Raw genomic sequence first — 12349 nt, forward strand, 5'->3', positions numbered from 1 at the left:
CTTGAAGTGCAACGTCCAAGTACACGCCTTTTAAATGCTGTTGTGAAACATGTCGGCATGATTGGTGCGTGAATGGTCCAGCATTTGGGGGAGGGTTGGGGAGGGTGGTGGGGGGGGGGGGGGGGGGGGGGTGATGATTCCAGCGACCTGGGCTTATAACGATATGCAGGTGTATTGCAATGAATTTCTCGACATGCGACAGTGGGAATTGCGGCCCAGCATTGACAGGCAGAGCAGACAAACGTGTGTCTGTGTGTGTCTCTTTTTCTGTCTGTATTTATGTGTTTGTGTGTGTCTGTGTCTCAGTGTATTCTACAAAAAGTTCCTTTGCTGGCACTGCACCAAATTCTGTTCTCCTACAGAGCGGGCTGACGTACTGAGTTACTGCAGGAGGACTACAGTCTCAGTTACTCACCATCTGAGTCAATGCTGTTCAGAGCCGTCGGAGGAATGACGGACAACTTGCACTGTCCCAGTGGGCACTTTCTGTTTAACAGCTCCTTGCATCCATTGTGAACCTGAAAAACAGGGGCACACATTCTTAACCAATGCTTTCCCATACTGACCTTCAATATATTCCAGCCTGGGTTACACACAAGGCACCAACAAATTGCCACTCTGTACCATGTTTGCTGCAATCACGGTTCTTTCCAGGAATGTGAGTCAACAGCACATCAAGAAATCCACCCCCAATGTGCTTGATTCAGAAGGAACTCACTGATAGATTGAAATGATTCAAAGTTTGGTCATGAGAGTGCCAAGCTTAAAGAAATGCTTTCTCCCTGTGACATTCAGTTAAATTGTTCAGAGCTGAAGAGAAACTGGATAGGTACAGGATGTAGAAAGGAATAGAAGGGTATGTTGATAGGATGTGAAGTAAAGTAGGAGGAGGCTCATGTGACACATAAATGCCAGTATAGATCAGGCCGAATAGCCTGTTTCAATGCCATAAAATTCCACATAGTTCTATGTAAATATAAGATGACAGTGGTAGCTTAGATGTTGAAGTATAAGTCAACATTTGAAGCCTCAAGAAATCCCACCAAAAATGCCGGTCAACTTATACACTAGAAAAGTGACCCACTTGTGTGGGTTTGGGTGGTCGCCATTTTGAAATGTCAGCAGTATCTCCTTCAAAGAGCGGGCGTGTCTTAACCGCTTGTGCATCTTCGCAACACAGCCCACATCGCCTGTCTTGATCCTTTGTGGCCAGTTATGAGGTACTAGTAAGTAAAACATCCATTGTGGGGTGGAAATTGGAGGTTGATAACTAACACGAGTGCAGAATGTTGTGGCTGAAAAGGACGGGGGAGGGATTGATTTATATCCTGAGTATATGCAAAAATATGATTCTTGGAGCTGTAAAAATGGGATTGTCTTATACGCCAGCTTGACTTATACATTGATTTACAGCAAACCAATTCAAACACTAGGAATGGATTTATTACTGGATAGTAACACTAACCTATTCAAAGTAATTCCATTTCTTTAATGTTTGTTTGGTTGTTACAATTTTTTCCTTTCTTCTGCTTAACCTATGCTTACTGAGGGAGCTTCACTCTGTACATGTCCTGGGAGTGTTTGATGAGGACAGTGTAGAGGGAGCTTTACTCTGTATCTATCCCATGATGCTAACTTTGACTCTGCTGGTTTCTATCATATAATATACAAACAGGCCACACTCCTTCCAGATTAGAAAGGTGTTGCTTTAGGATGAAGAGATAAATCCTTCATTGCAATCCAATCTGCTGCCCTACGTGAGTTCCTTGTTATTTGATTACTCAGCAGAGTAGATGTGCACTTATACAGAGTGAATGAGTGTCATCAGTGAGAGGATTCCATGAGATAGGTTCCAGTGCTAATCTATTGATTGTGTAATACAGAGGTCGAACCAATCCAATGTTACTTAAATGCTCACTTGAGTGAATGGCAGGCCCAAAGGAGTTTTCTTTTTGGCAACTGCTGCCAGGTATAATCAGTTTGATGTCTCTGCCCCAATCTGAGCTTCATTAAGATGTGGGGGGAGGGGAGAAACAGTGGCTGATGCTATCTCTGAGCAAAGTGGCAGGCCCAAATGTCAGACAGAATTCTGGGCACCACACATCATGAAGGAAAAAATGGACTCGGAGGGTGTGCAATAGAGATTTGCCAGAATTGTATGAGGGTTTAAAGGGTTAAATTATAAGGACAGATTGTATCAACTTGGCTTGTATTTCCCCAAGCAAAGAAGATTGAGGGGTGCCCTGATCGCAATGTTTAATAGATTAAAAGAATTTGATACAGTGAATTGATCTCCTCTGGCGGGGAAATCCAGGACTAGGAGACATATTGTTCAAATTAGAGCGAGACCATTCAGGAGTGAATTAAGGAAGCATTTTCTCACATCTGAAACTCTCTCCCCCAAAAAGGTTGTGGATGTTGGGATAATTTTAACTTTCTGTGCTGAATAAGTTTGGCTGGAGAAGGGTATTGAGGAATATGGAGCAAAGTTGGATAAATGAGGCTTGAGATAAAGATCAGCCATGATCTTACTGAATTGACTAAGAGGACTGATTGCTGCAGAGTGGCTGAGGTGATTCTGTGCAGACAAATTTGGAAAGCTGCATTAACACCAGAACTTTACATCGACATCTCAGCCGTACCCTGCTCCAACTCCTACTGGAAGTGAATGCACATGGATATCATCCAAGGACAGACAGGACTGATTGAACTGTGATTCACCTGACCACCCACTCTTAGATATACTGAAGCCCCTCTGTCTAATCTTACAAATGAAGCGTAAGAGGGTCCATTAATCCATACTCCAGGAGAGGAGTGGGAATGGTAATAAGAGGCAGCAGGCCTTTCTACATATGGCAAGGGATGGGCTAAGTTACACCAGGATAGCAGGTCAGATCATGTCTGCCATTCTAGGATTGACAACCCTTGCAGATTGTCCAGAAGACTGGAAGTTGAAGGATAGGTAGAGAGGGAAACTGGGGAATTAGTGTTGGGGGAATAGGGGGAACAGTGAAACTTAGGAATAGGGAGCAAGTGATTGGAGATTGAATGAGGGCGGGGAGGGGAGAGGGTGGGAAGGGGAGAGGAGTAGGGATCAGGGGATTGGAGCTTGAGTTGTGAGGGGTAGAGGGAGATTAGGGTCAGGAGGAAAGGGAGATTGGAAAATAGGGTCGGGGGAATGAGGAGTTGTGGGAGACTGAGGATTGGGGGAGATTGGAGAATGGGGGTGAGCGGAATTGGGAGTAGAATGAGACTGAGAGAGAGGGGGATTTGAGAATCGGGTTGGGGGTAATCGGGAGTAGAAGGAGACTAGGGAACAGGAGGAGAGGGAGCCTGGATCCAGAGGATTTGGTGGCGGGGGGAGGGGGGGTCAGGGGCCCAGCCTTTCTCCCAAAGTTGGGAGTAGCAGCAACATGGTGCTGTGTGGGAGTGGCACTGAGAGAGGAACAGCTGAATGAGTGAAGCCTTGCGCTCTTACAGTCTGTGGAGACCTCTGTCAGGAACAAGCCAAAACATACCGAGCCATGTTGGCACCACGCACTTACTGTTAGTCTGACTTACAGTAACACTTGCCAAAAGTGGGAGCTCTCGTTGATATTTTTTTCTCTCTTTCTCATTCAGGGACAATGGGTGCAATTTTTTTTTATTCATTCATAGGATATTGTCATTGCTGGCTCGGCCAGCTTTATTGTCATTCCTTATGCATCTGATTGGCTTGTTAGACCATTTCAGCAGACAGTTAATAGTCAGTCACATTGCTGAGTCTAGAGTTACATGTAGGATAAGGACAACAGATATCCTTCCCTAAAGGATACATGTGAACTTTCTGGGATTTTATGACAATCTTGTAGTTTCTAGGTCCCCTTTACTGACACTATCTTTTATTCCAAATGTATTTAATTAACTGAATTTAAATTCCCCAGCTGCTGTGATGGGATTTGAACTCATGTTTCTGGATCATTAGACCGGGCCTGACAATGATTAGTTCAGTAACATAGTGACTATGCTATCAGATCCATATAATTATACTGCTCCTGCTGTCGCACAGACTGAGTCACTATCTCAGTACAGAGTGTGTATCCAACGGGTTAGAGTGACAATTAAACCTTTTTCTAAATCATGGACCAGCTGTCCCATTTCAATTCAATCCTTATAATTCTCTGACTCTACCCTGCTTTCCTCAGAAAGCAAGTGCATCAAACTGAGTGCTGCTTAGGCAATTCAACCTGCAGTACATGGGTCTAGTGTATCATATGGGTAGAACAGAGAGAGAGACATCAGGAGATCTGGATCACAGGCCCATTAAAGAGCCAGCTCAATTAGTCTTCTATTCATTTGGATGGAAGGAAAACCAAGTGGAAACCATAACGGACCTTGGGGCGTTCATTCCGTTGGTAGTGCTTTCATTTCTGAGTCAGGAGGTCGTAGGTTCACTCCAGAAACTGGAGTCCATAATGTTTACTGACCTCCCAGTGCAGCACTAAGTGAGTGCTGCACTGTCAGAGGTGATGTTAAACCAAGGCATGAAAGGACCCTGTGACGATATCTTGAAGAAGAGTGGACAGTTCTTCTCAGTGGCCTGGCTAACATTGATTCTTCAACCAACAGCACTGAAGACAGATTGTTTGGTTACTATCTCATTGCTATTTGTGAGAATTTGTTGTGCACAAGTTGGCTGCATTGAGGACATCCTGAATTAAGATACGCGTACACACGCACACGCTTTTACTCCATAGGAAGGTTTGTTCTCATTTGATTGCACTCTCTACCTTTTGCCCCAGGAGATGAAAATCTATCCGGTATATTTCTGTTTACTTTGCACACACAGTCACCTGGTTAAATTGTCACTTCAAATCATTGCAATTAATTTTTTTTTAAATCAGGTTTAATCACAAACGTGAATGCCTACATTATGAGAAATGCCCAAGCTATAAATATCCTCTGAAAGCATCAGAAGCGAGATTAAACTCTTACAATTGCTTTGCACCACAGACACCTCCAGTCCTGTAGCCTCCGGACACTCCCACAAGCCTTATCGCAGACAGCACATCGGGCACTGACTGGCAGGTTCCCCTCAAGCCACTGGTGAGGCATGGCAACCTGCAATAGAGGAGAGGTTGCAATAAGTTCAAAGAAACATACCAGTTGGCACCACAGGTAGGAGAACCTCAAATCAACCCATTGCATGCTGCACATCCCCTGGAATAAGCAATGATAATTAATAACAAGTGACAGAAACATCAGCAGGGTTGTAATAAACATATTAATAGGAGATTAGTTACAAGTCAGATGCAGCCAATAGTCCCCTCCACATTACTAACGTCTCACCTCCTTGCTAGGTGCTCTACTAATATTGTTGTTAGTAGGGAGACAAGCCCATGCACATACTGCACTTGACTGTCCTTATGTGGTCACAGTAAATAAGTAGAAGTGGTCAGAGGAGCTAAATGAAAGTGATATCGTGCATCTTGGTTTGAATGTAAGGAAGAAGAGTAGGTAGGTTGATGAGCTGGTGATGAAGTGGATCGAGGAAGGAAGCTTCAGGGCAGTAGCGACCAAAGAGTGCACAGAGCAAAGAAAGGCTGTAACAAGGTGAGGGAAGGATCACCAATCAGTTGAGATGCTTCTTATATTGTCATTTCTTTTTTGTTGATTCATAATTTAAAAATTGATTATATTCTTAGTGAGCAACCCCATCTCTCAAATATCCTATTTTTAAAGCCTCCAATAATGAGCAGATCTCTCTGTTGTACTTACCCCTTCCTCATCTTCAATGATGTCATTCCCTACAGAGGCCAGTGTGGTCCATTTGCAGTTGTTGATTGCTCTGACAGCACATCGTTTGTGAGCCTTAAACTTACACACTGTCAATTAAAAAAAGAAGCACTCATCAGTATGAATTCTTAAATCCCAGCCGCACCAGATCATCCATCAGCCTAACAGTTCCCAACAAGGAGAGTTTCTTGAGAATGATGGCCCAGGGATCCTACACACGCTGAGGCCACGCCCCACCTTAGGACACGCCCCGCCTCAGGCCATTAGTGAACCAGGTGGGTTTCTACGACAGTTGATGATAGATTCATAGGTCATAGACATTTACAGCACAGAAGGAGCCCATTCCGCCAATTGTGCCTGCGCCGGTCAACAAAAATCTGACTGCACAATACAATTAAAAAGTAGCAAGTTTAAGGGGCACAAGGCAGAAACTGCAACCCAAGTTTCCCTCAAATAATTTTGTTTAAGAAATCAAACCAAACTTCTGGTGTCAGTTGTGTAAACACTGCCAATCATGCCTTCAGCTGACAAGGCTCTGAGCTTTGGAGTTGCCTCCCTAAATCTCTCTGCCATTCTTTCGTCCTTTAAGATATTCCTTAAAATCCCTTTGACCCAGCTTTTTGTCATTTGAGTCAGTGTCAAATTTTGTTTGATACTCACGTCTGTGAAGTTTGATATCATAAAGTTGCATCATATATTGAAGGAAACTCAAGTGGATTCTTTCAGAACATTGGCTTTTTCTTGCTTTTTAATGTTACATTCTTCAAAGTGATTTTTTTCAGCCCTCCTGATAGCTTCATGGTCACCATTACTGAGAATAGTTTTCAATTCCAGGTTTTATTAAGTGAATTCAAATTCCACCATCTGCCATGGAATCCATGTGCCCAGAACATTAGCCTCTAAGTTACTAATGCAGTGACATTATCACTACGCACTGTCTCCACGAGTCCTGACAGAGTGAAGCAGGGTCACTCTGGGCCACTCACAGGAATGTTTGTGAGATTAGTCCTCAATTGCAGGAGGCACCAGGACAATCTAGAGGATAAGCAGCCCTGTATGATGGGCCTGACTCTGACTTATGCTGCATACAGACATGGATGCCAAACCTAGCCATGCTGAGTGGCATTATGGCTAAGATTGTCCAACTGTATTCTAACCCAAGCCTCATGTTAGGGATATAAATTCTTCCATTGATTTTAAGCAGGGTCATGTCATCAAGGACTACAAGTGGCTCCATTCATTCCAAGGGGAGTCATTCTGTTCTGCACTGAGATCGGTTCCATTTATCTTGTAATTTACACTGTTGAAGACTGAGCTGGCTGGTGTTTGAGTGGATTGTTCCGACACTTCTGCAACATCAAAGCTAACACTAGGAGGCCTTGTGGCGCAATGGGTAGAGTCTCCTCCTCTGAGCCAAAAGCTGAGGGTTTAAGTCCCACTCCAGGACTTGACGATCAAGGAAAGTGTATTCAAAATGTGGTCAAACATCCTACCAGCATATACTGATAACAGGCAGAGAGTGGGAGAGATTCAAGGTCAGCCATGTGATAGAAAGAAATTGGAGCTTCTACCATCACTATCCATAGCTCCAGGGCTACAACAATTTTAAATTGAACCATTCTTTTCAACCTGCTGTTGTGTTTTATGATGTTGATGCTTCAGTAATTGAGACAATTAAAGTTCTTAATGCTGATAATAGATTTTTGGCCTGATCCTAACCCCATCCCCTGCCTCCACCCCTGTTCATCCCAACCCTCCCCTTAGTGCTGGACTTAGTAGAAATCTTAATTCTTCCAAAATGAGTCAACCTAACAGCAATATCCCAGTCACAAAAACAAAAATACCTGGAAAAACTCAGCAAGTCTGGCAGCATCAGCGGAAAGGAACACAGTTAATGTTTCTAGTCCGAATGACTCTTCATCAGAACTAAGTAAAAATAGAGAGGTGAAATATAAGCTGGTTTAAACCAGGATTATGTCTGCTTTCACCTCTCTTCTATTTTTATTAAGTTCTGTTGAAGGGTCATTCGGACTTGAAACGTTAACTGTGTTCCTCTCCGCAGATGCTGCCAGACTTGCTGAGTTTTTCCAGGTATTTTTGTTTTTGTTTTGGATTTCCAGCATCATCAGTTTTTTTGTTTTTACTATAGCAATATCCCAGTGACTCCTACCTACCTTCACAAGAGAGCCCATGAGAGGTCATTCCTGGGAGGGCCTCCCGGCAGACATTACAGAAGGTGGGCCGGGCGTGGGATGTGGTGTACCAGTTGTGCATCCCTGAGAAATGCTCCATGTTCAGCTGACTTGCCTAAGGAAGAGGCAATGGCAAATGTGCTCAGTTTGAATCTCAGAAGGCAGCCGTCAAATGGAAAGATGAAACATGCACAATCAAACATTGGGTGAAACAAAACCAGTCATGGTCACCTCACACTGCCCCACACAAGGTGAGTAAGTTGGTGACTGAGCAACATCATTTTGTGTGAAAGACACTCAGTATTTTTACATAGATGTTGTTAAACATAAATAAGCATTCATCCATCCACCCTATTCCTTCCACAGCCTCTCCCCAATCATGGATTCTTCCCAACCATTTAAATTCCTTCCACAGCTCACGTACACTCTACACCATAATTAAACAAATCCCCATACATTTAATCTACTTCAACCATCTATTTGCATTCTGTCTATCAACAACTCTGTCCCATACATTCAACCTCCTTTCCACAGCTCATGTACATTTTAGCCTATTATTGACATGGAGACAGACACTGAAACACAGGCAGACCCACAAACGTACACACATCTGGACACAAGCACATGGCAGGCACAGACACACAGACAGACACACACATATATACTCACAGCAACATACACACAGAAACACACGCATCACACACACAGGCACATATCCAGACATATGCATATACAGAGACACACAGGCAGGTACAATTGTAGACACATGCATGCAGCCAGATAGATGAGAACACCACCACCTGGAAGCTCCCCACCAAGTCACTCACCATCCTGACTTGGAAATATATCGCCGTTCCTTCACTGTTGCTGGGTCAACATCCTGGAGCTCCCTCCCTAACAGTACCGTGGGTGCACCTACACCACGTGGACTGCAGCAGTTCAAGAAGGCAGCTCACCTTCTCAAGAGCAACTAAGGATGGGCAATAAATGGTGGCCCAGCCAACGAAGACCACACCCCATCAGTTCTGACAGAGTGTGAAGAGAATTGGTGCTTTCACTTCCTTACCTCATAATTCTCCAGTTTTTGAACAGATTTCAGTGCAGTGATCCAATCTTCCATCTCTTTTCTATTCTCTGCACACAGGATTAATTTTCTGAAAGGTGTTATTACCTGAAAAGAATCCTCAACTTAGAATAAAGAATCCTTCTTCTGATGCAGCCTACTGTTAGTCCTGGGCATCTCTGTCCCATTACACCAGGAATTAGAAACAGTTAGGGCAGGATTTTTACCTCATCAGGCGGGCATGGCAAGTGGGCCTGGGAGCGGCTGCAAAACTGACCACCACCCGTGATCGGGCCTCGGCCATGATTTCATGCTGGCTGGCCAATTAACAGCCAGCCAGAGTGGACTGCATGTTGAGACACTCAGCGCTGCCGGGGTGGCGGGGGGTGGGGGGCAGGAGGAGCTCAAGCACTGAAGTGCACATATGCGCGGGGGTGTGCTTAGTGAAAGCTCCCTGAGGCACAAAGTTGCCTCAGGGAGCTGAAGATTTTTAACATTAAAAATAAACAATTGCAAAATAAAGAAAACATGGACCCTCATGTGGCCCTGTCACGCGAGTAAGGACATGTTAAAAATGAGTTTTAAAAGTTTTTATTTATTTTTTAAATCACTGGTCGAAATTTTAACCCGTGGACGAGGTTTCGCAAAAAATGCAAAGGGCACAGGCCACTTGACCTATTCGCCCGCCCACCAACCATAAGGTTGGACGGGCAGGGAAAAATTCAATTAAGTTAATTAATTAAAGGACTTAACAGCCCTCTTAATTATTGGCGGGCGAGCTGCCAACTCCCGCGCGTGGCTGCCGACCGAAATATCGCGCAAGTGCGCAATGATGTCAGAGCACTCGCCCAACATCATCGAGCACACTTTTTATCAGGCTCGCCCAACGAGGGAAAAATTCTGCCCTTAATCCTGATGTCCCGGGAAACAGGAACAGACACCATGGCCAGTTTCATCTCGTACGACCAAACGTGGAACAAACAAATGTTAAAACACAATGCCAACAAATGATGCTCGCTGCATAATGATGGAGTTTTCTAGGAGTGAGTTTCAAGGTACAGGAAGGGCCCAGGGAACAGAGGAAGCTCAAGTTGTACATTATAAAACAATCTAGTGGGATCATAACAGGAATAGAGCAGTTAGTGAGGTTAGAATTGTAAAACTGGGGAACTAAGGAAAATATATGAACTGAATTAACTTTGAGGCCTGGATATTTCTGGGAGTTTGGGGAAGGTGAGGAGAGCTTGAGTAACAGATGGTGAACTTGACAAGGTCAGCGATGGGCAGCTGCTGCAAATCTGAATGGCTTCACCTGAATCAATATTCCCAGCGTGGGGATTTTGTGTTGCGACATCTCCTTTACTAACTCACAGTGAAGGGAATGTTATCAGGTAGCAAAGTCATTCCAGCCTCGTTACTGTAAATGAAAGTCTATTAAATGGAGTCAATGCTAAAACTACTGATTCAAAAAGACCATTATTCCCAGTTCACGCTGCTGACGGGAAACATTTACAATCAGCTATGCCTATTGGGGAATTACAAGCTGTGCCAGTCATGGCTCAGTTGGCATCATTCTTGTCTCTGAGTCAGGAGGTCTTGGGTTCAAGCTCCAATCCAGAGACTTGAATGCATAACCTAGGCTGACACTCCAGTGCAGTACTGAGGGAATGCTTCACTGTTAGAGGTGCCATCTTTCTGACGAAACATTTAATGAAAGCCCTGCCTCACCTCTCAGGTGAATGTGAGAGAATCCCTGACAGTGTAGGAAACAGTGTAAGAGAGTTTTCCATGATGTCCTGGCCATAGTCATCCCTCAGTCAACATCAGTAGAAGGTTATCTGCTCTAAATCACATTGTCATTTATAGGAGCTTGCTGTGTACAAATTGACTGCTAAGTTTCTTACATTATACTATGCTTCAAAAGCACTCCATTGGCTGTGAAGAGATTTGAGGCATGCTGATGTTGTGAAAGGCACTATATAAATGCAAATCTTTCTCGCTATTTATTTCCAGCCAATCAAATCAAGGACAGATAAACATGATTACCCACTCAGCAGGTTGGATGAGGTCAGATCCCCTGCCAATGCAAGACTAACAACCAAAATTGACTCTTAATACCTTGGTCTCTTCATTTGGGTGCACTGAGAGGTCAGGAGCTCAGAAACGTGTGGACAGCAAGTGCAGAACCACAGCTCATCACCTCCAGGTACAGAGTGTTACCAAGCCCGGTTCTCATGAAAACACTGCCCATGATTGCTGATTCTAACCTGCAGTTAGGTAACAATGACAACTTCACACGCTTTAACATCATACACACAAGTCTTAAACACTTTTCCCCCAGCAGAAACAGCTTGGCCAATCTTCACAGCAGGGGTAAAATCATCCTACAGCTCTGTTTGTTGGACAGTTTGACTCTCACTAGAGGGTATGTGCCAGAAATTTTCATAGGTGTGGCACACAGAAATTCTGAATCATTCTGGCAGCTGTGAGATAATTTTACTATTATATATAAGGCCTTTTTGAGAAAGAGATTGACAGAACTTTGATGTACATCCCTGTTCAGAGTGAAGGTTCCTTACAACTTACAAATATATGACAGTACAGCAATCACTGTTCAAGGGAGAGGTCAGGTCAGGGATAAGCAGCAACTTACAGTAAAACTGTTGTTAATGTTTTTTGTGCTCGTCTCAGCAACACTGGCATTCGACAGGTCCACCTCATCGAATATTAAGGACTGGAATGAGAAAAAAAAATGATAATCAGAGTACAGGGTGAACAAGGAGCAGGCCTCAGGATATAGATGAATCAGATTACAGCTTAATCAAACTACAGGCTTAACCAGAAACAGGGATCTGAACACATGAATGGGCTTCAGTCTGGGTGTAAGAGTATTCCTTAAACTGTAATTTAGGGAATGTGTGGTGGCTTAGTGGGTAGCCTCTGAGTTACAAGGTTGTAGGTTCAAGCCCCACTCCAGAGACTTGAGCATAAGATCTAAGTTGACACTCCAGTGTAGTATTGAGTAAGTGCTGCACTGTCAGAGTTGTCACCTTCCAGGTGAGACATTAATCCAAGACCCCTGCCTGTCATCTCAGATACAAATAAAATTTCTCATGGCACCATTTGAACAAGAGTGTGGGAGAGAAACGTGGAAAGAAGAAAAGAGACAGAGATGGAACGGAGAGGTAGGGACAAAGGTATGCAATGCTGTGCATGTGGAAGTAACGACTGGATGATTGAATGTAAAGAAAAATTCCTTGCTGGAACAGTCTGAACTAGAAAATCAACTGGGGAATATCTGACAACTGGAAATAGATAG

General features: G+C 43.9%; 1 protein-coding gene across 9 annotated transcripts in view; it reads right to left on the reverse strand.

Moving 5' to 3' along the window:
* The window catches only part of si:dkey-172j4.3 (diacylglycerol kinase eta), a 312005-nt gene that overhangs the window by 191944 nt on the left and 107712 nt on the right, over window positions 1-12349 (reverse strand). For 8 of the 9 annotated variants that reach the window (XM_041195267.1, XM_041195273.1, XM_041195264.1 and 5 more), the window contains exons 3-8: window positions 11684-11764; window positions 9034-9138; window positions 7950-8082; window positions 5758-5864; window positions 4975-5100; window positions 416-518 (exon numbers count right to left, since the gene is read on the reverse strand). In XM_041195267.1, coding sequence (XP_041051201.1) covers window positions 416-518; window positions 4975-5100; window positions 5758-5864; window positions 7950-8082; window positions 9034-9138; window positions 11684-11764 — 655 coding nt within the window. The remainder of the gene's footprint in view (window positions 1-415; window positions 519-4974; window positions 5101-5757; window positions 5865-7949; window positions 8083-9033; window positions 9139-11683; window positions 11765-12349) is intronic. The other variant, XM_041195265.1, reaches the window with a different exon arrangement.

The sequence above is a fragment of the Carcharodon carcharias genome, chromosome 9 (assembly GCF_017639515.1).
Source record: "Carcharodon carcharias isolate sCarCar2 chromosome 9, sCarCar2.pri, whole genome shotgun sequence".
NCBI lineage: Eukaryota > Metazoa > Chordata > Chondrichthyes > Lamniformes > Lamnidae > Carcharodon > Carcharodon carcharias.